Consider the following 26,131-nt stretch of genomic DNA (forward strand, 5'->3'; position numbering starts at 1 on the left):
AAGTCCTAATGCATGAGTTTACAAAAAAGTCCTTGACATTATTTTTTTTGACAGTAAAGTTCTAATTACCGGCAGTTTTTGACACGTTTACCATTTTTTTCCGGTTAGCCGATAATTAGGATTTTACTGTCAAAAAAATAAAGTTTATGACTTTCTTGTAAAATCGATGAAAATATTGGGACTTTAGTATATATCCCATTTTATAAATATAGCCATCTATTTATTTAACTTTGTTCCAAATATAGTTAAATCCATGGATAATGTGATTAGTGATGTGACTTAGAAGCCACATTCAAAATGAAATATTTTTGTCTATACCATATAAAATAGACAAGTTGCAAAAATATTGTTAAACTTATTCGAGTCAAAATACCATATACATGTGGTGTAGTCATCATCCATAAGCAATATTTATTGTGAAAGAGATGCATGTTGTACACTATAGTTTAATGCCAACAAACACTAGGGCCCAATGCACTAACAACTTTAACAACCTTCTGACTAGAATAACACATAACTCCAATATAAATAAACCTTCATAGACCTAAAACCAATGATAATATGCACAAACAGGACTACTGAAAATGGTTTGACCAGCTCTTTGACTATTTGTCGAATATTTCTTTGTAATGATGATTATGAGCAAGTAATTGAACTTAAAAGCTTTTTTCCGACAATAAGGAGGAATCATCATAAAGAAAAGCTAAAAACTAGTTGTCATTGACATGATGTACAACATCAGAACAATCATAATATATACAACTATACAAGAGTAAATTACAATCTTAGTCCCTGTGTTATATCACTTCTTTTTGGACATTGTACAAAACTTCACCTTTTTATTTTTATTTTTGCTTTTTTTCATCCGCATTTCATTATTTCTTAGCCCTTTTCTTCCCTGACTCACATGCAGTTTAGAAATCGGATTTAACCAATGTAAAATGACCATTTTGTCATTATAGAACAGATTCCAGAAACATAAACTGCCATGAGACAGCATCATTGATGCAAATTCTTCACTTCAACATAGAATAGAATCCTGAAACATAAACCGAATTGACTGTTCTTGTTTTCTCAACAGATTCTCTATCTATGCAGCCTCACAGCAATCAAATGGTAAAAAAAAAAAAAAAAAAAAAAAAAAAAAAAACCTAGTTTACTCATTGATTACTTAAGAATTCATATATAATAACTCAAGAGCATGGATATGAGGTTGCATCATTCAAGCATATTCTTCCCTTCAAGATAAAACAAAATGAAGATAGATCAAAGCAGATTCACATTTTGACTATATTTTTTGGGTTAATTGCAAAAAACAGAAACATGCTTCCATTTATTTGTTTGTAATAGCAATATCATCCAAATACAAAGCAAGTGTCACTGATACAATTAAGTAGATTTTTAAAAGCACAATACCCTAATAATAACAAATTTTGAAAGTACAATGCTATAATCAGATAGATTTTTCAAAGTACAATGTCTTAATTAGAAAAAAAATGCTATAATTGAAACTAAACGAAAGTAAGATGCTATGTTTAAAAAAAAAGGTACAATAGCTATGTCTTGCATCAAGGCTTTTTTCCATTAGATACTTGGATCATTGCAAAAGACACGTTGTGATAGAATTTGAATTAGATAATTTAAAAAACTGCTATGATATTTTCACAACTTTGGAGTAACATACAATTCGTTATCTTCTTTAGTATCACAACGAGCAAAGAACTTCTGTACAGAAATCTCTACACGAAACTAAACACTCAAAAAACAAACCTAAAAAGTAACAATAAATTTAAACTTAAATACATTACCAGGAAACTCCTCTTGTAAACCGCAAGATCAAAACTCTAACATCCAACAAGATTCACAAAAGTTCTTATTTTGTATGCTTTGATCCACTTAAATAAACTTGAGATTGAACAACTGTTCTTCCAATTTTGAATCCAGGTACAACTGTAAACCCCACTTTTGATAAACCCTTATCATGATGATATTTATCTTTTTTTGTTACATCTTCCATGTAAACCATTGAAAAGTCAACCCCTTTTTCCACTTGAAAGATCTCAACTGGTGGAGTAAATGATCGTGCCAGTTTATGAAGTAACCACATTGAGCTAGACATATTAACAAATGCTTCATAGAATACGCTTAAAGACTTCCATGAATCCAAAACCTCCTTCTTAATGTCCAAATTCTTGAATATTGAAGACTCCATTGTTGGATGCACAAGTTCTTCGTACTTTCTTTCACAATATTTTGAGAAAGGGAAACTAGGGTTCTTGTTTAATGTCTCCAATGGGTTAACTGATACGTGATCAAATAGTTCCATTGAGTTATCAGAAGATTCACTTCCGATCACACCAAAATTTTCGGAATCAAAACCTTGAAACATACCCAAAGAGACATATGATAGAAAGGCGTAACGGTTATGCCCCTTTCTTGCGTACGTAACGTCAGGATGAACGTAATTAGCTGCTAAATCTAAATCCCACCCTGCTTTTTTCATCAACTGGATCAAAAGTTTTGTGAACTGATGTGAAGATCGACAGGCGTCACGTAACATTGAATCGAAAACCCTAATTGTTGGCAAAAAACCATTTGGGGGTTTTAAGTTTTTCGACAATTTGATTGATAGTTTGGAATTACACTCCTCGATGTCCACCAATTGCTTCTTTAACATCGAAACCTTGTCGTCTTTCCCGTCGATATCTGACTGCAATCTATTAAACATGGTTTCTAAAGCTCTTAATTTGTTCTGATTCTCATTAACCTGAGCTTCCAAACAAGACCCAGTTGTGAAATCAAGATTAAAATCCGGATTCTTTCGAGAATCTATATACAATCCCCTCAAATCGTATAATTTCTGAAGTTGATTCACTAAAGCTTTATCATTAATCATAATCCCTTCTTCATCAAACGGCACATGGGCTGTTTGTAATTGAAGATACGAAGCTTCGAAAGATGAAATCACAGCGAAAACAGATGAAATTAGATAGTTACCGAAGTGGGTATTGAAGGGTTGTATGATAGAAGCAGAAACACTTTGATTTTGACTTTTTAAATTCAAATCAGGTTTGATGATGATGACTTTCTGATCGGTGATGAAGTCTTCGGTGGAGTCAAGAAGAGTGAACCCATCTTCGGTATCGGAGACGGCAGCTGATACAGCGGCGGAGTTAGCGGCGGATTCTTCTTCTTCAGTGAAGAATTCGAAGGTTTTGGCTTTGAATGCAATTGCAAACTTCTGAAACATTTCTGAGATTTGTGGGGGTTTTGAAGTAGCTGCTGCTCCCAATTCCATTTCGATCTTTGTTCTTCTTCACATAATCATATCATGATTTCTAGAAAACTCATGTGAATGATCTAGAGGTGTGTATGTATGAATCTTTTAACTTTGAGGTGGTGGTGTGGTAGAGAGAGAGAGAGAAAGGGTTAACAGTGGTGCCTTGGATGTCTTAGAAGGAAGGCATGAGTGTAGAGAGAGATAGACAGAGTATTCTTTTCATTAAACTTTTTATTAAATTCTTTAGGGAAAATGTAAAGCCGTTCATTTTATTAAACATTACGAATTTGATTATTAATAATTTTTATTTAACTACCAAAGTCAACATTTATGTTTTTCAAGAAGCATCTAGAACTTAGTCTTTGCAAATTGATTTTTATAATTAGAATTGAAAGATTTAGCATGACTGAATTTTTTTCTTGAACGGCGAATTTTTATTAGTTTTTTTTTCTTGAAGGGCGAAATTTTATTAGATCCCCTAGCAAGTAGTTAGAGAGTAGAAGGAAAGGAAATCATACAAAAGTTTAAACAAAAACAAATATAAAAACACACCAAATTCACCAATTCAACCAAGTTCACCGGTTCAAAGAAAACCATTTCTTTTTAATTTTTAACTAGTTGTGTGGCCTGTATATTATACGGGTTGATTACAACAAAATGTTATAAAGGATTAAACAATAAATTTATTTGAATTTGAAAAAAAATGAAAATTACGGACAAAAAATATCTTTAATAATTATAGTATTGATTTACACATTTAATACAATGAATACTTTATATATATAATAATAGAAGTATTAATTAAAGGAATTGGTTAATTTTTTATTAATAAAAAAATAAAAATACCACATAATGACATGTGGAATTTAAGTAATTTAAATATATCACATAATGACATGTGGCAAGAGTGTATTAGAAGATGACATGTGACAAAATCATTTTCATTTATTAGGGATGATTAAAAATAAATCGTCTTAATGTCTTCGGTCACCCGAGAAGGAGAGGAAGAAACCTTGTTGAAGATCATATGGTTTCTAGCCTTAAAATTAACTAAAGAGAAGACAAAAACACAACATGAACTAATTTCCTCTCAATTAGAATTCCACAATAATCATGCGACATGGAAACAAGGTGCTCCAGATTGGTAACCTTTGTTAAGTCCATACCAAACCTCAAGCCTCACTTCTAAGAGTAGATAGCCTCACTCTTTTTTTTTAAGCTACACCTTTAGAAAGTAAACAATTAAGAATGGCTCTCCCGCAAAATATATATATATATATATATATATATATATATATATATATATATATATATATATATATATATATATATATATGATGAGGTTCAATAGAGAACCATAATTAACCAATGAACCAATCTTTTTTTCAACTTTAGAACTTATTTTTTATAATAAAAAAACTAAAAATACAGACATTCATAATTTTTTATCCTTTTTCCAATGATATCAAATTTGATAAAAAAAAATTTCGTCAAATTCACAATGTGAATCTTTGAAGATTCAAAATGTGAATCTAAATTCACACGATGAATCCAATAAATATATTTAACATTCACAATGTTAAGTTATGAATTTAGATATTTTTAGTTTTTTTTCGATAAAGAATAAGTTCTACATTTATTGTGTCCTACAGTGCACCAATAGAAATTTAGTAAATTAAATAATTATTTAATTAAATAAATATAGATATTAAATGATTTCCATAATTATATGTATATTAAATGATATCCATAATTATAATTCTCTTTTTATGGAAACTAATTAAATCCGTCATTAATGTCAACAATAACATTCTTTCAAAATTAATTCGCATCTACGTTTTTATATATGAGTTCGTATTTTGTTTCAGGACTCACTCACTTAAAATACAATAAAGTTGCATTGAATATGAAGAACGGGAGTGTATTCTACTAGAATACACTCTCATTCTGCTTAAATACACTCTAATTCTTCTAGATATGAATTTATTCTGAAAGAATATTATTGTTGACATTAATGACGAATTTAATTAGTTTCCATAAAAATGAGTTATAAGTATGGATATCATTTAATATACATATAATTATTACTAAATTCATATTGGTGCATTCTAGCACACAATAGATGTGAGAAACATTTGAACCTACCTCTCTCTCTCTCTCTCTCTCTATATATATATATATATATATATATATATATATATATATATATATGTGTGTGTGTATGTGTGTGTGTGTGTGTATAATATATTTATAAAACTAGCATTTTTTCTTGAATCTCATGCATTTGAAACCCCCATAAAAATTTGCCAACACCTCATGCATTTGAAACCCCCACACCCTTTCACCTTCAAAGTAATTAATCACACATAATCTCATTCCAAGAAAAACACACACTCTATAAGTTCAACACCTCATGCATTTGAAACCCCACACCCTTTCATCATCATTATATATGTAGTTATATTAGTACATTTTTCTTACAAAAAGTCGTCATTTGGTTGAAGATATTATGATTCAAAAGTTTTCATATAGTTGAAGCATTCACGATTAAAATATGATGATTTGAAGAAAATGAGTTATGTCGCATCGATGGTAATTGTAATATAATTTTTTCTTTCAACCAAAACAAATGAAGCTTTTCTATTCTTTATTTATATTCAATTTATCATTTGATCTTTATATGTGATTTGTATGTATTGCTCAATCTTGAATGTGACTCTCCAAACATCAATGTTTTGCTTGGAATATCTTTCTCATTCTTCTTTTTCAAGAAAAACATTTTGATTGCAGGTTAAGGAAGAATTGTCATCAAGAAAAAGTTGTAGTTCATATTTTTGTTCATACATTTTGTTACCCGTTATATATAGAGTATCATACGTTTGATATATAATTTACACAATTTTAAGCGGTTTATAACATTATCAAATAATTGTATATATCAAAATGACTTAAAAATTAAAACTATAATCATCATATCATATTATACTATATTATAAAGGAAACATTTTTTTTTCACCAAATTCATTTGAAACTCCAAACTTTTCATATTTCCATACACTATGCTTAATTTATTAACTTAAATATGCTTTTAGTTGTAAACATTATCATAAATGGAAGAATTTGTGACTTATCAATATGATATACTTAATTTGTTAACTTCAATATATAGTTAAATAAATAATCTACATTAATATATCAAATAAGTTTAAAAATTTAGTGTAAAATTTAAAACATAAAGTAAAATATCAAATAATGTTTAAAAAAATTCAATATATATTTTTTAACATAGTTAAAAGGAAAACATTAAATATAATAATAATAAAAGAACTTAAATTGATGAATCGAATTAACTAAAAAGTGTCTGAAAAACTATATTCTAACAATATATTTTTAACCTGCGACGCGCAACGTGCGAGAATTCGTCTAGTATATATATATGTTTAATGGAGACTCAGTTTTTCTAGATGTGTTTTTGTAACACTCCGTTTTTGTTTTATTATTTCAAGATAGGGTTGAAAAATAATACGAATAGTTATGTAATTAAAAACTAATTTTTTTAAGGCTCGACAAATGAATGAAATAAATAAAAGGCATTTTATAGATGCAAATGGGTTATTATGTTATTTTTGGAAACCTATTTTTTTTTTCAAGGAATGAGGGTAGATTCCGTCAAAAGACCAAACCTTAGGGACCTTTCCTCCTAAATTCAAAAGGCTATAGCTCATTTAGTAGCTTCATTTATCTTGATTTGATACTCTCTCCATCACAAAAGAACCTAAGATAACTTTAAAGGATCATGATTTTCGAATGAGATCAATATTTTCGAGCATAATATTTTTGAAAATGTTCATGATTTTCAAAGGATGTTAATATTTTTGAAGATACGGTTTACAAGATTTTTAGTACAAGCACAAATAATAACATACTTCTATTTATACAAAACGATTTTGAAAAAAATAATTTTTTCAAAGATTTTCAAAGATACATTGTATTACGACTATTAAAATAAAATTTCGAAGCCACGGAAATATTATTAAGGGACATCACCTTAAATAAAGGGACTATTTAAGAAAATGATTTTCGAAAATATTACATACTTCTATTTATACAAAACGATTTTGAAAAAGATAATTTTTTCAAAGATTTTCAAAGATACATTGTATTACGACTATTAAAATGAAATTTCGAAGCCACGAAAATATTATGAAATGACATCACCTTAAATTGGTATTTAAGGGACTATTTAAGAAAATGATTTTGGAAAATATTAGGCTTTTTAGTACTTTCAAAAAAATAGTTTTTTTTTAAACGACATTTATTATAAAGGAAGAACAAACAAAAGGATAGCAAAGAGCTAGCAAAAACCAATTACAAGTTCATAGGGAATTGAAGCCAAACATTCCAATCCCTAGACATTTTACGGTTTCTAACACAATACCAATTAAAGGAATACAATTTAACGGTATCGACAAGAGTATCTTTTCGATATTTTTTAGTGCGAAAGACCATCGCATTTCTATAACCCCATAAGACCCATAACATAGTCATAACAATGGCAAGAATCTTCTCTTTCTGCATCCCTTGCATCGATAAAGCATCCAACCAATCATAAACCTCTTGTAGCGAACCAAACAAAGGCATATGTAAATCCACCCATCTTGCAATTCGACTCCATATTTCTTTCGCTAACTCACATTTAAAAAACACATGATTTGAATACTCCAAGTCCTTATCACACATAGGACATCTAATAGAGGGAATATCAACCCCTCTAATCTCCACATTAACACGAGTAAGTAACCTATCCAAAGCAATCCTCCAAACTAAAACATTCACTTTAATTGGCACAAACCTATTCCATCTATACGACACATGACCCATAGGAAGTAAAACATCATCTAAATGATTACGAAGCGATCCAACAGTAAAATAATCCAAGTTACCTAACTCCCATCTCCAAGCATCCTTGTTATTAAAACATTTTACATCATGTAACTCCTCCATCAACATTTGTAGTTGTTCCGCCTCAATTCCTCCCCTCACGTCCGTGCGCCATTGCAAGACCCAATCTTCACCATTCCAGTAGTCACTCACCACCCCTTCTTTAGCCAACGAGAGCGCATAAAATCTATCATATTTGATTTTAAGACTTAAACCATCCCTCCATTTATCCCACCAGAACCGAATATCCATACCATTACCAAGTTGTCTTCTCATCCAAGAATCACTAACATTACCAATACAAAAAAATAGTACATTTCGGAAATCCAAATCTTGAAAGATCATAGTTATATTATAATATTTTCAATAAAATGGTTATCAGACCCGACCATTATAAACAAAATGCAGCTCAATAAAAACATTTCTTGTAAGATGTTATGACCTAATTTATTACGGCTAAATTCAAAATTAAAGTTTATAATAAATATAGGATCACAAAAATAACTGTTAACAAGATTCAATTAAATTACAGACTATATTTTATATTATTAAAACCACGTAAATATGTTATGAGTGAACTTGTTAATAAGAATAAAAAAGTAACCATTACTATATAAATAAAAACAAACGATATCATATGTATCAAACAAAATATTTAACAATAATTGTTAGTAATTAAGTATCATATATAAATCTTTACTCGTTAGTAATAAATTCAATTTGCTATAAATAAATATTCAAAAGAAATTAACATCCAACACATTTATATTTTCTAATAGTTCTTCTAGTATTTTAGTAATAAATTCATCTATTATTCTTTCATAATCAATACTTTTAAGAAACTCCTTTTCAATCAAAATCAAATCAAAATTAAAGTCAAAACATTAATTTCTCTTGAAATATAGTAGATTGCAAATATGTTTATAAAAGTTTTAGTTTTGAAAACTTAATTTGTATACAAAGAACTTTTTCATTTTTTTAAAAATAAATATTACTGGGTTGGTTATATTATCTTAGTTGGTGCATTTTTTGTGTAACAATTGTAGTTCATTGCCATTTATAACCTATTTTCAATATTTTTTGCAATTTGTGTTTATATGGCATATGTAAATTCTAATCGACATAAATAACATGAAGGAGATTAATAGCATGCAACTATACTTTAATTAATGTATTTTTTTAATCTTTTAATAATATAAATATAAATATAAAGGACAGTTTTTTGATCAGAAGCCTATTATGATTGACGATCCATGCAATCGCGTCACTAACACCCTGTTATTATTTATTTTTTTGGTTATTGAGATAAATATCTTCTTTTTTTTAAAAAAAATTTAACCAAAAGAAAATTTCATTCATATTCTTATAACCTTAAAATATTACTTTATCTTTATAGATTTTAGAATTACATATATATCATTCTAAATCTATAAAATTCACATCTAAACCAAATCTTATATTTTAATTAGAATCAAACCAATTTAATATTAAAAAATTACCTAGAATTCAAAATTCAATATGATGTTATTAAAATACATTTTCTAAATTAAAGGTTAAAATTAAACCATTTTAATTTGGATAAATCCAATTAAATCAGGTCGTGATATGCATTTTTTTTCCTGATCGAAAAATCATCTTCTAAAAATCGACTAATCAAGTTCATCTTCTTCATTGCACAGTTCTTTGTCTTCCAGGAATAACAACAAGCTATTTTGATCGATAGTCAAATAAAACACCAAGATATTGTCAACAAATAATAACGTGAACAAATAATTGGTTGAATGGTTGTGTTTGGTTCAAATTAAATGTAAATAGATTTTGGACGCTAGAAGTGATAAAATTTTGAAGTTTATGAAGATTATTCTTGTTGAATATACGTAAGCAAGTGTAAATTTGGGATTTGAAGGTGATGTCATCTAGTCTAGAAGTCAAGGGTATATTTCTTTACAAAGGTATCATGGTCTAATCTTATGTTGCATCTATGCACATTCTTAGAGAAGATTTATTCCAAGTTTTCATACCACAAACATTGTAAGTTGTATTACATAAAAATTATTTGTCTTTTAGTTCACCTTTTAATTTAAAAGCATTAAATGCTATATAATATACCCACTTGACGACTTGAAATCGATCATAGGATCCTTAATCATTTAATAAAAAAATTATGATTTATGTCTAAACATAGTTTATTCGATAAATCATAACTTTCTTGCACCCAACATTTTGTTTACAATAGTTTGGTGTTTTATTTGACCATCGTTCAAAATAACTTATTATTCATGGACGATGAAGAACCGTGTGATGAAGTTCAAAATAGCTTGGTGTTATTCTTGAACGATAAAGAACCAAGAGATGAAGAAGATGAACATGGTTATTCGACTTTTAGAAAATGATTTTTAAATTAGGAAAAAAGTTGTAGATCATGGCCTGATTTAATTGGATTTATCCAAATTAAAATGGTTTAATTGTAATCTTTAATTTAGGAAAGGTATTTTAGTAACACCATATATAATTTTGAATTCTATTTTTTTAACATTAAGTTAGTTTAACTCTAATTAAAATATGAGATTGAATATAAATGTGAATTTTGTAGATTTAGGATGATATATATGTCGTTATAAAATTTATAAAGATATATAAATGAGATTTTGAGTTTATAAAAATGTAAATGAAAAAATTATGTTTAGTAGAGAAAATTCATGAAATAACCAAAATTAAGGGGTGTTTTAAACATTTAGGGAAAATGACATAAAAGCCCTTAAGTTTTCACAAAAATGTCGGTTTTACCCTTGGACGTGTTTTATGTCCAGTAAAACCCGAAGTTTTGTTTAATTTGTTCATTTTTACCCTTGTAGCCGGTTTCCAGGTAACCTACCGATTACCTAGGTTACCTAATGCCATTAAAGCCCTTGAATTTTCAAAAATGTTCGGATTTACCCTTAAGTTTTTCAAAAATGTTCGGATTTACCCTTACCTTGATTGTTATTTTGATTATTATTATTATTATTATTATTATTATTATTATTATTATTATTAATACATTTTTAATTGTATAAAAATATTTTTTACATACATTTTTAAATGAATAAAAATTTTTCATACGTTTTTTAATACATTTTTATACATATTATTATTATTATTATTATTATTATTATTAATACATTTTTAAATGTATAAAAATATTTTATACACAAATTTTTAAAAATGTATTTATTTGTATTTAGTAGGTATAAGTATAAATATATATTTATTTCATATAAAAATATATTATATACATACAAATATAAAAATACATATTTATATGGTTTATATTATATAAAAGATATAATTATATGTATTTGTACATATTACCAAGTATAAATATGTATTTATTATCAAACATCATACTAAATAGATAAGCAAAATAAATATTCGTTAATTAAAAACATAACGTAACAATTATAAAACCCTCGTAATTAGAAAACCTCAATAAAAACAGTCGATTACAGATAAGATTTAGTATAAAATTTGAAAAAACCTCTATTATTCAACTATATTAGGTTAATAGTGAGTAGATAACAATAAATGATCAACAAATAACACTCGTAAATGAAAAATACATAATATAATTAAAAAAACCCTCGACAAAAAACACTTGATTACTGTAAAAATTAAGTATTATCAACTTAAAATCATTCATTAATTATTTTTATCTCAAAAATTGATAATGAAATGTCAAATACGAGTGTAAACTTCATTTATGTTTGTTATAAGTTCACAAAAAAAGATCACGAAATGCATCATTTTTTATATTGATCTGAAGCATTTGTTTTTGCAAAATCAGTCATTAACGGCATTTTTTACTTTATCAAGCCTTTTCTGTTCGATTCAACAATTATAGATGAAGATTTAGGATTTTCAAATGTATATAAATACTAAATACAAGTACATATATTTTTAAAAATATATTTATATTAGTAAAAATATTTTTATACATTTAAAAATGTGTGTATAAAATATTTTTATACATTTAAAAATGTATGTATAAAATATTTTTATATAATTAAAAATATAATAATAATAATAATAATAATAATAATAATAATAATAACAACAACAACAACAATCAATCAATCAATCAATGTAATGGTAAATCGAAACATTTTTGAAAAACTTAAGGGTAAATCTGAACATTTTTGAAAATTCAAGGGCTTTACTGACATTAGGTAACCGGTAGGTTACCTGAAAACCGGCTACAAGGGTAACAATGAACAAATTAAACAAAACTTCGGGTTTTACTGGACATAAAACACGTCCAAGGGTAAAACCGACATTTTTGTGAAAACTTAAGGGCTTTTATGTCATTTTCCCAAACGTTTAACCATGAAAATTTGAATTTTGGAAAATGACCACGAGATCCGCAGAGGGGCTCTGCGGATCGCTTTAATCCTCTGAGAAACGATGAATAGTACCGATTAATTGGCGTTACATCACTAAATGACAAAAAATATTGGGGATATAATGGTTCCGCGGAGGTGGCTCTACGAAAGTTTAAATTTTCTAAGGAATCGGTAGTTGGTCTTCTCCGACAGATCCGCAGAGACGGCTCTGCCGATCCCTGCTACACCTCTGCGAAATTATTGATTTTTCTGCGGATCTCGTGGTAATTTTTTTGTCATTTAGTGATGTCACATCAGTTATTCGGTACTATTCATCGTTCCTCAGAGGTTTAAAGTGATCCACATAACCCCTCTGCGAATCTCGTGGTCATTTTCCAAAACTCAAAATTTCTTGGTTAAAGGCTTAGAACACCCCCTCAATTTTGGTTATTTCAAGAATTTTCATAATGTAAACTCCAAAAAATTATCCTTTTTAAGAAATCCAACACGTCGATAAGATGTCAAAAAAGAAATTGACTGACTCGTTTGACACTATGCCACGTTGTACCGGGGGTCCCATAATTCATACCACCAAACATTTTTTTTTTTTTCTCCCAAAAGAGCCATCCACCCTTGACCAGGGTATTGGCGATAATAACCAGAGAGTGTCTTTTCCCATATTTACCCTTAATCAGACTCAAAGCTGCTCGCCACCTCCTTTTAAAAAGCCCACCTCCATCAGGGTTAGTTTCGTCAATCAACAGGACCAGTCTATCGCTTCTTTAAATTAATACGTTAAAATTAAGAACCCTAACCGAACTCCTCACCCATTCTTGCCATTGCTCGACACAAAATTCATCAAATTAGGGGTTCCCGGATCGGAATTTGTTGCATTTACAGTCATGAGCACCGGGGATTTTCTCAATCTTCATCCTTCAGAACTCAAATTTCCATGTAAGTTGTTAGTTTTGATCTTGCTGTTATTAATGTTCTTTTTTCTGTAATTTTAGATTTTGTACTTGCGATTTGTTTGATGTACTCCTGAGTTCTGTCGTGGAGTGTACTACGCGTTTTAGTTCGATCAGGTTACTCGTGATTTCATGCTAACTGAATAGAAGTGTGATTTAAGAGTTGTTTATTGATTCGTTTTAGGGTTTTTGATTGAGCGTCTGTTAGGTTTTTATAGTCGTTATCAAAGAATAAGTGGTCAATCACAAGTCAACTACAAGTCTACATGACTTCATAATCGAGCAGATGACTCCATGAACAAGATTAGATAGGAAGACCGATAAAAATAGCAGCTTTCTTCTGAGATTCATAAAATGAAAAAAAGATGTGGAATTTTAAATGAAGTTTTATCAAAGCATCGGTTTTCTTGTGAATTCTGCTCAATTCTGCAGTTATTTTGATATGAATTTGAGATAAATCAACCCACTAATGTAAATTTTAGATTAGTGCTTGCATTCTTCTATTACACATACTTTTATCTCTGTTCTTTGCTATACTCCTATGCTCCTCTATGTGAACAAAAAAAAAACAAAAATGGATTCATTTTTATTTGTGATAGTTGAGTTGAAGAAGCAGAGCTCATGTTCCTTACAGTTGACCAACAAGACTGATCAATATATTGCCTTCAAGGTACTTGATTGGTACTTAAATTTCTTCAGTAACTTTTAACTTATTGTCTTCCATAAGCTTCTGTAATATTATCATGTGGTTGAAGGTTAAAACAACGAACCCCAAAAAATATTGTGTTCGTCCAAACACTGGAATTGTATTACCAAGATCAGTTTGTAATGTCACAGGTAACAAATCTTACCATATAATCCTACTAACATTTAATCTCATTCTCAACCTATGTGGGACAATTAATGTGGATCATGACTTACAAATTTCTTTGACTTTTTGTAGTTACAATGCAAGCACAGAAAGAGACACCTTCTGACATGCAGTGCAAAGACAAGTTTCTCTTGCAAGCTGTTATTGCACCTAATGGGGCAACTAATAAGGACATAACTGCCAACATGGTGACTCATCTTTTCATGAACTTTAGTTTTTAGTGCAAAGTTATGTGGTAGATTGATTATCTGATTATGAATCGAAAACTAAAACTATCTGTGTTTTTTTTGTAGTTCAATAAAGAGGAGAACAAGGTTGTTGAGGAGTTTAAATTGAGGGTTGTATACATTCCTGCTAATCCTCCATCACCTGTGCCAGAGGAATCTGAAGAAGGTTCTTCCCCGAGGGGCGAAGATGGAAGTCAAAATTCTTCATGGCCTGATGTTGTAAGCAATTTTTGTTTTTGCTAATATAACTTTTCATTCAATCATTTCCAAAAGCTTAGAGTTTATTTTATTGTATGAATGTAGACAACAAGATCCGTGGATCCCAAGGAGAAGCTCTCTGCAGAGGTGATTGTATATTTCTTCTCAGAAGCCTATTTTGTTTTTGTATTCTATAAAATGCTTAGTTTATTATTTTTTATTCTATAATAGAAGTTCTTCTCTCTTGTAGTATGGAAAATAAAGACTTAAATATTGGTATTCATTCATACAGTTATACTACATACTATCTGCATGACTCATGAAACAATTTCTTTATGTCTTGATTCGGTGTTGAATATTATGAGTTTTTGTCAAATCCCTAAAATGACCCTTAACAAAGAAAGCAATATTATGGATCTTAACAAGGATGATTAGCATGAGTGCATCTGTAGGGATTAGGGAATTTCTTTATGATTAATGTAACGAGGGTATTATTGTAATATATGCTGCAGTCGGTTTCTATGGTATCAAGGTTGACTGATGAAAAAACAGCTGCTCTTAAACAAAGTCAGAAGCTCCAACAGGAACTGGTATGTCTTTTTGCATCTTATAACCTACTATATAGACAATTTGCAAAATTGGTCCCTGTACTTTACTAAGATTTGTAAGTTTACTCCATTCTTTGAAATCTTCCGGAAGGCTTCCTTAAGTTTGCATTTAGTTCCGGATTTAGTTCCCAGAAATTAGACCAAACTTGTGGTTTTGAGTAAAGTGAAGGGACTGAATTTGTAATTTACTCTTATTTATATTATTCTAAAATAACAGATATATGAATTTTGTTATGTTGTTTTGAATTAAAAATAGGAGTTGATGAGAAAACAAACTGTGAAAAATCAATCAGGCGGTTATTCGATATTATTTCTGGTGGTGGTGGGTATAATAAGTTTTGTGGTTGGGTACCTTATCAAGCAGACATAGAAGAAGCAATGGGAAAATTGTGGATTTGTTTTTATTTATTTTAGATGCAAATTCTCATGGTTTTTCTGCAAAGATTATCAAACCCTTTGTTTATTTTTAGTCGTGTTGTAAGTGTAAAACTGGTTCGAGTACATTTTATTTTTTAATTTAAGACCATGATCAGTTGCAGCTACAACTAATTTTATGCTCATTAGGCTGTTTCATTTAGTTTGTTAAATACTTGATCTGGATATCTGTACATGGTTGTTTCATATTTACTTGATCAAGACAAAATGACTTAATGAGTTAGGTAAAAAAAATGGCTTAATGGTTAAGATACTAACGTTTTTTTTTTTTTTTTTCCTTTCAAACTTCTTGCAATTTAAAATAGACAAATATTGTGAGATTTGTTTTTTGCAATATAAGGGTAAAATAGTCATTTAGTTTCATTATCAAACTTCTAATATTGTTATCGAGGATTCAAGCCCCTAATACAACTAATTTGTAGAATGTTGTTATACTTGGTATTATTTTTTAACTAATTTGTAGAATGTTGTTATACTTGGTATTATTTTTTAACATTACGATAAATTTATTAGCACATGAGTAAGCATAGTACATGTAAATAACTGTTTGTAAATTGAGCTACTCATTTTATTACATCTTCTTTCTAGACATTTGTTTAATAAGCATACATGAAGACCATCGTCCGAAAGCCCATAATTATATACCAAATTTCACCTTGAATAAATTCATAATATCATCGTAATTCCCAGACTTGGCACAATAGATGATGTATTTGAACATCTCTGCAAATTTCTTTTCCACGTTCATTCCCAACTGAGCAGAAACCCAATCTATGTAATCATTCTGTCATTAGGATTTAGGCGTTAAGATGTTATGTACACACTATTAGCATTTAAGTTAAGGAAGGATATAAAAATAATAGCTTTAGAAAGACCTCAATTTCAAAAAAATGCTTGTAAGCTTTAGGAAATCCATCATCTTCTGTATCTCCATGATGTTCTTTGATGTCTCTTAACATTTGATCCTTTGATGGCAATGATATCTTCATTGACAACGTCTTTGCTATCCATTTTGATTGACACTCGATTATTAGAAATGTAAGACTCTAATTAATATTAGGAAATCATGTTAGTTATATGTGTTTTACATTATCAATGATATAAAATGAAAAGGAAAATAGTAACAATATACTTACCCTTTCGGGTAGTCCAACAAAAGATAGTCTTGGAGCTAGTTGTGGGGGGAAAACATGTTTGTAGAGAGGTCCAATGCGTTTGTCTTGTACACTCACAATGTCATTAGTCTTAAGAAATGGAACATGGTATTTGTACCTAAAATGTGAAGTCTATATGTTTAGAACATATCCAACCTGACACCCAATTTTATTTTTTGTACCATTTTTATAGCATTTTGGTGTAAAGGAATAATATAAAACCAAATTTGGCATTGAATTGTCTTTTGACACCAAAATGATAGAAAATTTCATGTGTCAGTTTTGGTCATTCAAATTTTAGGTTTGTATGTTTCTAGCTTATTAAGTTGTATAGACAACTACTTTTTATAATATATAGGGTATATGTTAAATTAATTCAAACTAAGAATTTATTTGGTTATAATTATATGATAATATGATTTATAAAGTCATTGTGACAAAAAAAGATGCAAGATAAATGTGTAGAAAGATGATAAACATAAAGGATGTTTTAGAAAAAAATATATAAGTCTCAAACAAATAATATATTAAGAGTATACTTTTTGTATAAAAATGGTATGCAAGATGAAACAATATTTGCAAAATCTTGGAGCAAAAATGTAATCATCCTGAAGATAAAGGACAATTAGGAACTGCATATTGCCTAGCAACTAAAGTACTTGGTGAATTAATAAAACAAACTTGACCCCTACTCTAATCAAAAGACTAAAGGCCTTAACGAAGATTCAAAGGGAGGGCACTAATATAAAGTTAGAAGATCTCCTGCTGAGTGAAAGTCTTCTTTGGATCTTTCCAGTTCTATTTCTTTTTCATCGGCGAGAGTGATGAAACAATATTTGTCCAAATTTGAAGCAAAAATGTGTCATGGGTGGAGACGACCTTATCTTTAACTGCTAATAATATTTTCTAAACTTTGTTAAGGACATGTCATCCTAAGTTGAAGTTTGTGAGTTTTGAACCAGGATAAACTCCAATGTGAAGTGATTAATTCAAGTGACCTCGATTTTTTCTATTATATACATTTTTTTAGAATGACTTATACGCGTATCTACTAATCAACTCCTAAATCTATATTTTTTTGTCCTATGTGGGACTTGAACTATATATATATATATATATATATATATATATATATATATATATATATATATATATATATATATATATATATGAGAGAGAGAGAGAGAGAGACCCAGTGCAATGGAATATGATATGTGCATCAACTGATAATCCATCTTCAAATGTAATTGTACCATCCTCGTTGATACAATCTATCTGTCAAATAAAAATAGAAAAAATTTGTATTTGTCATGTTTATATATCTTTATATAGTATAAGAGACAAAGTTTAGAATCATTATAAATTACATATCTACTAATATGAAAATTCATTTAAATGTATAATATACAAGACCAATGCAAAACACGCCACTTCCGCAACCTTATTTGCCCCTTTTTGAAGCCAAGTTTGCTTCCTCACTCAAGTTGCTTCACAAACCAAAAAGGCTGCTTCCGAAGCCTCAATTGATGCTGCTGCTTCTACTAAATTTGTCAGTTTTCTCAAATATATTTGGGTCAAGACCTCTACTAAAATCACCCATTTTGATTTTAAGTAGACGAAAGACATAAGAGACTTTAAATTGCGCATTTAGTCATTCTAATAAAGAGTAATCATATACTTTAAATTACCTTAGCATGCTGCCAGATATTGCTGAACTTCTCCGATTTCGAGACTTTAACATGCGGAGATCTTGATGACATGTGAACTTCTTTGGCAACCGTTGCTATTTCTCTTGACAAGTCCAACGCACTTGGCCCATTCCCAATTACAACTACAATCTTTTCATGATTTTAAATTACATGTTTATTTTTGATTACTAGAAATAAAAAATATTTAATTAATATGTTATATGTATATTCTCTTTTGAACCTAAAAAACGAGTTTATTTAGTTGATATAAGCTGCTAAATCTTTTTAAATTATACTACTATAATTTGAAGACACGCTTAAATACATAGATCAAATGTTTAATAATAGCATGTTTGTATTTCATATTTTCTTATTACTAACCTGATCTCGAAATGGTTCGGGAACACGATAGTTGTGACTATGCATTTGCTTCTTAGACCACGTTTGGATACCTATATCATTTTTGAAAAAGATATAAAAACTTTAATGGATTTAATAATATATAGTGGAAGCTTCTGTTCTAAAGGAATCAACTAAAGGCTGCCGAGATTCAAATATTTGTATGTAAAGTTACTGCCTGAAATCAATTGTGCTACACCTAGGGATGAACATCGGAACCGGCCAGGGAACCGAACTTGGTGGAAAATAGGAACCGAACCGGACCGCCGGTTCTACCAGTTCCGGTTCCTACCGGTTCTTGTCATGTCTTCAATGTTGGAACCGGTCCTCGAGAAATAGCAATATACGGTTCCGGTTTTTGCCGGTTCTACCGGTTCCCGGTTCCAAAAATCCACAAGAATATCGTCCTGGTCCCGGCCCGATCGGTTCTATCCGGTTCCGGTTCGGGTTCCGGTACCGGTTCCGGCCGGTTCCCCAATCTAAATGCTCATCCCTAGCTACACCTTAGGTGGTGGATGGATAGAAAATGATTATATCTTACCTTTTTTTATTTATTAATTATATTAAAATGTAATTTAATAATTATATAAATATTTAAAATAATAAAAGAGGAAGATTTCATTAATTAAATAAAAACCATTAAATAGTTGAAAACGACAACATTTTGAATCGGATTTGTTGAAGCACTTACTTGTGACTTGTTTCAGCCGGATCTTGGGGGTGATTTTGATGGGAGAGTTGTTTGGATTCATTTTGGTAGTAGAAAGTACAGTGTTAGGTGTGAAATGCGTAGTAAAAAGGCTAGCATTTGTGTGAAATAAAATATTTGGTAGTATTGTATTTATAGTGGTCAGTTTAAAAAAAATGAAAAATGACCATTGGAAAAAATAAGAATAGCATGTTGTGTAACTTCGCCACACGTCACTATTCACCGAACCCACCATACACCAAGTGGTGTGGTGTTCATAACATGTCACCACCGTGGTGACACCTCACCCAACTGTGGTGTGCGGTTAAGGTATTCCGACCAGCCTTAGGGCATAGCATGAAGTTAGCACTTGGCATTGTATCTAAAAAGATGAGTATCTATTTACCTTAGTTAAGTTGCAATATTTCAAAAAGAATTGATATATTGGTTGTTACACGTAAAACATATTAAATTGTGTGTCATGACTTCATGAGATAGTATTTGCAAATCATGTATTTATCAGTGTTTTAAAAATTTGTTTGAATTGACCGGACCAGAACTGAGGACGAGAGCATTTCAACAACGACTGGTTTTATGTTAAGTTTTAAACCGGATTGAATTGGACGGATTCTTCAAAAACCGGGTTGAATCGGTGTCATAAAATTGGTAAAAAAACCGTTTGAACTGGTTTACTGGACTTAGATAGTTGGATTTCACTCTGCCTATTAAAAAAAACAATCAATTTCTATAGAAAATTGAATAGCTTGATGGATCAAGTTTTCTGGAGTGTACATAACTCGAAAGCCGATGTATACCACTACCAGATGTAAATTGATGGTTAGTTGAACCGGTCATTAGACCTATTCAATTAAAAAACCGGCTTTTAAACATTGGTATTATAGTTCCTTTTAGTTTTAATTGCGATTTGTCTTTTAAAAACATATAGATTTTATTGTATGAAATTTTCCAAAATAGAAATATATTATAATAAAAAATACATTTCAGATAAGATAGACCTGGAATATCAAATGCAGGCCGAGGTTCACTATTGTGACCGTTACAGATAACCACCGCATCAAACACCTCCACTGTATTCACCCCATTTGTCTTCGACTCCACCTCAAACTCGATCATCTCCGAGTCAACCAATTCCACTCGGGTCACCACAGTATTGAAACGAATCAACTCAGTGAGTTCAAAGTAACCTGCAAATTCTTCCAAGAACTTTAGAATTTCTTCGTGTCCAGGAAACAACCTCTCATCGCCATAGGTTTTATCGCTGAGTTTGAAATCAGTGAAGCTCATGAGCTGACGTGGAAGGTTCGTCCGCAGAGATTTGTAAAGAGATCCATGAATGATCTCTCTGTTTGGGTCATGTCCTAAGAGATCTGACTCGAATCGTGGGTCGTAGACCCAAGTTCCTCCAAGTCGGTGTGACTTTTCAAACACCACAACTTGGTGGGACTCTCTTTGAAGCTCACGGGCGGCGATTAGTCCGGAAACACCGGCACCAATGACGGCAACCTTTAAAGAAGTTGCCATGGCTGATGGCTTTCCTCGCTTTTCTGGTAGAAACATATATGATGGAGCAGGTGGGTAGTGTATGTCAGGTTTTCATGGTCAACAATCAAGAACCTTTTCTATTTTTTTTAATAAACAAATTATGGAAAATGGAATTTTATTTTAAGAAAATTACCAGGGATTTATATTTTTTTTACCATTAAATAGTCGTAAAAAGAAACCTAAATAATCATAATTTTCGAAAATGCAAAAATATATTTGTTGCGAAATTTATATATTTTTTATACATCGTTTTGGCAAAAACGACATCGTTTGAATTTTGATCAGATTGCTAGTGAAAAATGATGTAATATGTTCTTTTTTTTGAAATATCATGGATTATCTTGTCAATTAGTCATTTAGGAGGACCGATAAAAATAATAGCTTTCTTCTGAGTTTTATAAATTGAAAAAAGGTGTGAAATTTTAAATGAAAGTTTTATTAAAAGCATCGGTTTTCTTATGAATTCTGCAGTTTATTTTTTTGGTATGAATTGTGAGATAAATCAACTCACTAATGTAAAATTTAGATCAGTGTATGCATTCTTCAATTACACGTACTTTTATCTCTATTCTTTGTTATATTCCTATCTCCTTTTATGGGAAAAAAAACAAAAATGGATTCATTTTTATTTGTGTAGTTGAATTGAAGAAGCATAACTGATGCAGGAGCATCTGATCACAGCCTCCTATTAGCTGAATTTTTTATGCTTTCACAACAAAAAATCTAGCCTTTAGCGGCGACAACAGTCGTCGCAATTGATTCCAGCTGTCGTCGCATGTCGTCTCTAAAGAGTCGTCGCAATTAACGACGACATGTCGTCTCTAAAGAGTCGTCGCAATTAACGCGTAGGTAATACTCCTGTGTCGTCTCTAATGCCGTCGTCTCTAATACATGCCGTCTCTAATACTCCTGTGTCGTCTCTAATGCTGTCGTCTCTATTTATATTCCGATGACCGGACAGAGTTTTTTCGGCAAAGCTTGCCGGAGCTATGTGTCGTCGCAATTAGTCAACGTCGCCCCTAAAGGTGTCGCTGCTAATGTTTTTTTTTTTTTTTTTTTTTTTTTTTTTTTTTTTGGAAAAAACTTATTTTTTATGATATTATAGTTTATATCATAAATAAATAAAATACAGATTTGATAAAAATAGATAAATAAATATATACCACATTACATAAAACATCAAACATACAATATTACATATCTAATAAATCCAACATAAACATCTAATATATAATCCATAAACTATCTAATAAATCCAAAATAACATCATCCATAACATAAAACAAGAAATACTATGTTTCTTCATCTTCGTCTTCGTCTTCCCCATCATTGTTTTCCTCGTTGTTGACTTGGTTTTTAAAGGAGCGGATAATGTCTCCAATGGCCGTCACAAATGCCGGGTTTTGAAGAAAAGCATTCACATCAACATCCTACAATTAAGTCACAAGCACATTAAGTCATTAACAATTCAACAAACTATCAAACCATCAAAACACCAAATGAATTAAGTCGATAACAATTTAAGTCACAAGTACCTGTGTTGGTTGCGGTGCTTGTGACTGTGACTGCCATTGGGATGGAGCACTTGTACCCGCAGTTGAAGAAGCTTTAGGCCCAATGCCTCTCACATGCCCCCTTCGTGTACCCAACACTTTCTCAAATATTGCGATCCAATCAATAGTGTCTGGATCACCACCAGAGTCGGCTATATGATGAGTCTGTAGAGCAACCTCAACAACTAAGGCATTCTGTAATTCACAAAGATTGTTAATATACTTTAAAACTAACACAAAAAAAAAACCAACAATCTACTACGAGAATTTGAATTAATAATAACATACATTTTCATATACATTTTTTCATACATACACATACATATACATTTTTTTCATAAATATTCACACATACATATACATTTTTTTCATACATATTCACACATACATATTTGCATATACATTTTACATATACATTCATAGATTTCATCTAATTTCACATACCAAAAAATATGCAAATTTCACAAAACAAAATATATACATTTCACATATATTATCAACAGAAAAAAAAGTGGAACCTGCTGCCGGTAAACGGAGTGTCGCCGGAAATATCTTTTAGCCGCCGGAAATTGTGAGAGCACCACCGGAGTTACTTAAAATCACAAAAAAAATTGAAACTAAGGTTAAATATAGGTGAGAAAACAAGAGAAATATAAAAGGGAAGAGCAAAATGCACCTTACCGGAGTTTTAATCTCGCCGGAGAACTTAGATTTCGCCGGAAATGGCCGGATATTGCCGGAATCTGCTGGAATTCACGGGAAATGAAAGCCTAGAAGGAGAGGTGGTTTGTGGTGGTGAAGTACGCCGGAAATTGACGTTATGTCGCAGAAAAATTGGATGGTCGCCGGAGTTTGCGAGGGAGTGTATGTACCCAACGAAACTGAGTTTTCTGGACGCAGGGGTAGTCAAATGGATGATCCCTTTAGCGGCAATGCTTTTTGCGGCGACCCCAAACCAATTGCGGCGACAAGTTGGAGGGAAAAACACGCGCCATTCTCTGGATCCTGGTAGCCGTCCGATCTAAAAATAATTCAAGGGTCACGATGAAAAGCACACGGATCGCTATCAATAGCGGCGACCCGTCGTCGCTATTGGAGTCGTCGCTATTGCGTCCCACCAGATGAAACCCTAGACGATGGATCACTATAGCAACCTATGGTCAGGATTAAATGGCGTGTGGCACAATAGGATCGCCGGTGGAAGACCTTTAGAGACGACATCTGTAGTGACGACATAGACCATTAGCGACGACCTTGTCTAGTGTCGCCGCTAAAGCTTGATGTCGTCGCTAAAGAGGTCGTCCCTAAAGGTGTTATTTCTTGTAGTGTTTAGTCAATTATTTTATTTGTGTAGTTAATTTACAGAATATATCTTTAATCTAAATCTTAGGAGGTCTTGTGGGTCACTTTGGCAGGGATAAAACATTGGACTTAATCCACGGTCATTTTTTGGCCCAAGATGGAGCGTGGTGTTGCCAGTATAATTGCTCGATGTTGTGTGTGTCATGTGGCCAAAACCCACCACTCTAATGCGGGCCTATAAACACCGTTGCCTGTTCCTGCCCCGTGGGAGGATGTTAGTTTGGATTTTGTCCTAGGTTTACCTCGAACTCAAAGACAAAAAGATTTCGTGATGGTTGTTGTTGACAGATTTTAAAAAATGACTCATTTTATACCCTGTGCTAAGACTTATGATGCAAGCCAAATTGCAAAATTGTATTTTTCTGAAATTGTCAAACTTCATGGAGTTCTAAAGACCATCACCTCGGATCAGGATGTTAAATTCGTGAGTCATTTTTGGCGGACTCTTTGGAAAAGTATGGGTTCTAAGCTGCAATTTAGTAGCTCTCACTATCCGCAAACGGATGGCCAAACCGAAGTTACAAACCGGAGTTTGGGGAATCTCTTACAGAGTCTTATTAGTGATAACCCCAAGTAATGGGATTTAACCCTTGCTCAGGCTGAGTTTGCCTATAACCGTTCCACGAACTGCACTACTGGGTTGAGCCCGTTCATGGTTGTATACGGTCGAAACCCCCTTACTCCGCTTGATTTGACACCCATTCCCCTGGTTGACCAGGTTAGTGTTGAGGTGGAAAATCAATCACAGCATATCAAAACTCTCCATCAGAAGGTTTGTGATGAAATCATTAAACATAATATGGCGTATCAAAATCGAGCAAACAATCATAGGAAACAAGTTGTTTACAAGGAGGGTGATTTGGTTTGGATTCATTTGAGAAAAGAACGTTTTCCAGCTGGTCGTTTTGGGAAGTTGAAGCCCCGTGCTGATGGTCCTTTCCGGGTGCTCAAGAAGATTAATGATAATACCTATAAAATCGAACTGCCTGGTCATTACAACGTGTCGGCTACTGTCAATGTTGTTGATTTATCGCCATTCCGAGAGGGAACAGATGAAGGAGCACACTTGAAGGCGAGTCCTTTTCAAGGCAGGGAGGATGATGCAGGAGCATCCGATCACAACCTCTATTAGCTGACTTTTTTATGTTTTAGTCAATTATTTAGTTGATTTGTTTCCTATTTGAATTATGTTAAAATAATAAGAGATTTAGTGGAAGATAATATCTGTTTACAGAATATATCTTTAATCAAAATCTTAGGAGTATTTTTTAGGAAAGTTGAGGTGTCTTTTTTTTTTCCTAGGGTTATAAGTATTTTCTTGTAGCACGATCAGGGGAGTTTTTTTGATAATTGATAATAAAATATCGAGATTTTCATTGTTATCGTTTTCTTCTACCCTGTGATTTTCTGGCCATTTGATTTTGCTAGCTTTTGGCATCAATAACACATGTTCCTTATAGTAGACCAACAAGACCGATCAATATATTTCCTTCAAGGTACCTGATTGGTACTTAAATTTCTTCCGTGACTTGTACTTAAATTTCTGCCGAGTGAAAGTCTTCATTGGATTTTTCGAGTTCTATTTCTTTTTCATCAATTGAGGCGACATTGATGAAACAATATTTGTACAAATTCGGAGCAAAAATATTTTATGTGTGGAGATGGCCATATCTCCAACTGCTAATAATATTTTATAAACTTTTTAACGACATGTCATCCCATGTTGAAGTTCATGAGATTTGAACCATGATAAACTTCAATTTAGGTTGAAGTATGTGAGATTTGAAATAATATCTTATAAACTTTTTAACGACATGTCATCCCATGTTGAAGTTCAT

At 31.2% G+C, this 26,131-nt stretch overlaps 4 protein-coding genes across 5 annotated transcripts; 1 reads left to right on the top strand and 3 right to left on the bottom strand.

The window, feature by feature from the left end:
- Positions 1 to 690: 690 nt before the first annotated feature.
- On the bottom strand, positions 691 to 3,518 carry LOC145125459 (DUF641 family protein (DUF641)). Its single transcript, XM_079060922.1, has 2 exons — positions 1,809 to 3,518; positions 691 to 1,039 (listed from the first exon to the last, which is right to left on the bottom strand). The coding sequence occupies exon 1, from the start codon at positions 3,296 to 3,298 to the stop codon at positions 1,874 to 1,876; it is 1,425 nt and encodes a 474-aa protein (XP_078917048.1). The 5' UTR covers positions 3,299 to 3,518; the 3' UTR covers positions 691 to 1,039; positions 1,809 to 1,873.
- Positions 3,519 to 7,648: 4,130 nt separating this feature from the next.
- On the bottom strand, positions 7,649 to 8,473 carry LOC145126424 (uncharacterized). The gene has a single exon (XM_079061796.1). The coding sequence runs from the start codon at positions 8,471 to 8,473 to the stop codon at positions 7,649 to 7,651; it is 825 nt and encodes a 274-aa protein (XP_078917922.1).
- A 4,905-nt stretch (positions 8,474 to 13,378) lies between these two features.
- Positions 13,379 to 15,996, top strand: LOC145124744 (vesicle-associated protein 1-3-like). Its single transcript, XM_079060201.1, has 8 exons — positions 13,379 to 13,533; positions 14,147 to 14,217; positions 14,303 to 14,384; positions 14,491 to 14,606; positions 14,712 to 14,864; positions 14,949 to 14,990; positions 15,356 to 15,433; positions 15,708 to 15,996. Exons 1-8 carry the CDS (start codon positions 13,482 to 13,484, stop codon positions 15,819 to 15,821), a joined length of 708 nt encoding a protein of 235 aa, XP_078916327.1. The 5' UTR covers positions 13,379 to 13,481; the 3' UTR covers positions 15,822 to 15,996.
- A 434-nt stretch (positions 15,997 to 16,430) lies between these two features.
- On the bottom strand, positions 16,431 to 21,436 carry LOC145124303 (flavin-containing monooxygenase FMO GS-OX5-like). 2 transcript variants are annotated; one of them, XM_079059589.1, is made up of 7 exons: positions 20,832 to 21,436; positions 19,110 to 19,180; positions 18,729 to 18,878; positions 18,233 to 18,315; positions 17,023 to 17,158; positions 16,762 to 16,884; positions 16,431 to 16,670 (listed from the first exon to the last, which is right to left on the bottom strand). In XM_079059589.1, exons 1-7 carry the CDS (start codon positions 21,391 to 21,393, stop codon positions 16,524 to 16,526), a joined length of 1,272 nt encoding a protein of 423 aa, XP_078915715.1. In that variant the 5' UTR covers positions 21,394 to 21,436; the 3' UTR covers positions 16,431 to 16,523. The 2 variants fall into 2 exon arrangements, with proteins under 2 accessions (XP_078915715.1, XP_078915714.1); XM_079059588.1 differs by having other exon boundaries at positions 16,762 to 16,932.
- Between the last annotated feature and the right edge of the window lie 4,695 nt (positions 21,437 to 26,131).

Source organism: Lactuca virosa, chromosome 7 (genome assembly GCF_052849685.1).
Source record: "Lactuca virosa cultivar CGN04683 chromosome 7, Lactuca_virosa_CGN04683_v6, whole genome shotgun sequence".
Taxonomy (NCBI): Eukaryota; Viridiplantae; Streptophyta; class Magnoliopsida; order Asterales; family Asteraceae; genus Lactuca; species Lactuca virosa.

Bases quoted from the DNA above. Each gene is read 5' to 3' on its own strand.
- LOC145124303 (XM_079059588.1), bottom strand. From the start codon at position 21,393: ATGTTTCTACCAGAAAAGCGAGGAAAGCCATCAGCCATGGCAACTTCT. The intron at 16,933-17,022 runs GTAAGTATATTG...AATATTAATTAG, and splicing joins TTGTTGGACTACCCGAAAGG to AGTCTTACATTTCTAATAAT. The intron at 16,671-16,761 runs GTCTTTCTAAAG...TCCTAATGACAG, and splicing joins AGCATTTTTTTGAAATTGAG to AATGATTACATAGATTGGGT.
- LOC145124744 (XM_079060201.1), top strand. From the start codon at position 13,482: ATGAGCACCGGGGATTTTCTCAATCTTCATCCTTCAGAACTCAAATTT. The intron at 14,218-14,302 runs GTACTTGATTGG...ATGTGGTTGAAG, and splicing joins ATCAATATATTGCCTTCAAG to GTTAAAACAACGAACCCCAA. The intron at 14,991-15,355 runs GTGATTGTATAT...TATATGCTGCAG, and splicing joins AGGAGAAGCTCTCTGCAGAG to TCGGTTTCTATGGTATCAAG.
- LOC145125459 (XM_079060922.1), bottom strand. From the start codon at position 3,298: ATGGAATTGGGAGCAGCAGCTACTTCAAAACCCCCACAAATCTCAGAA.
- LOC145126424 (XM_079061796.1), bottom strand. From the start codon at position 8,473: ATGGATATTCGGTTCTGGTGGGATAAATGGAGGGATGGTTTAAGTCTT.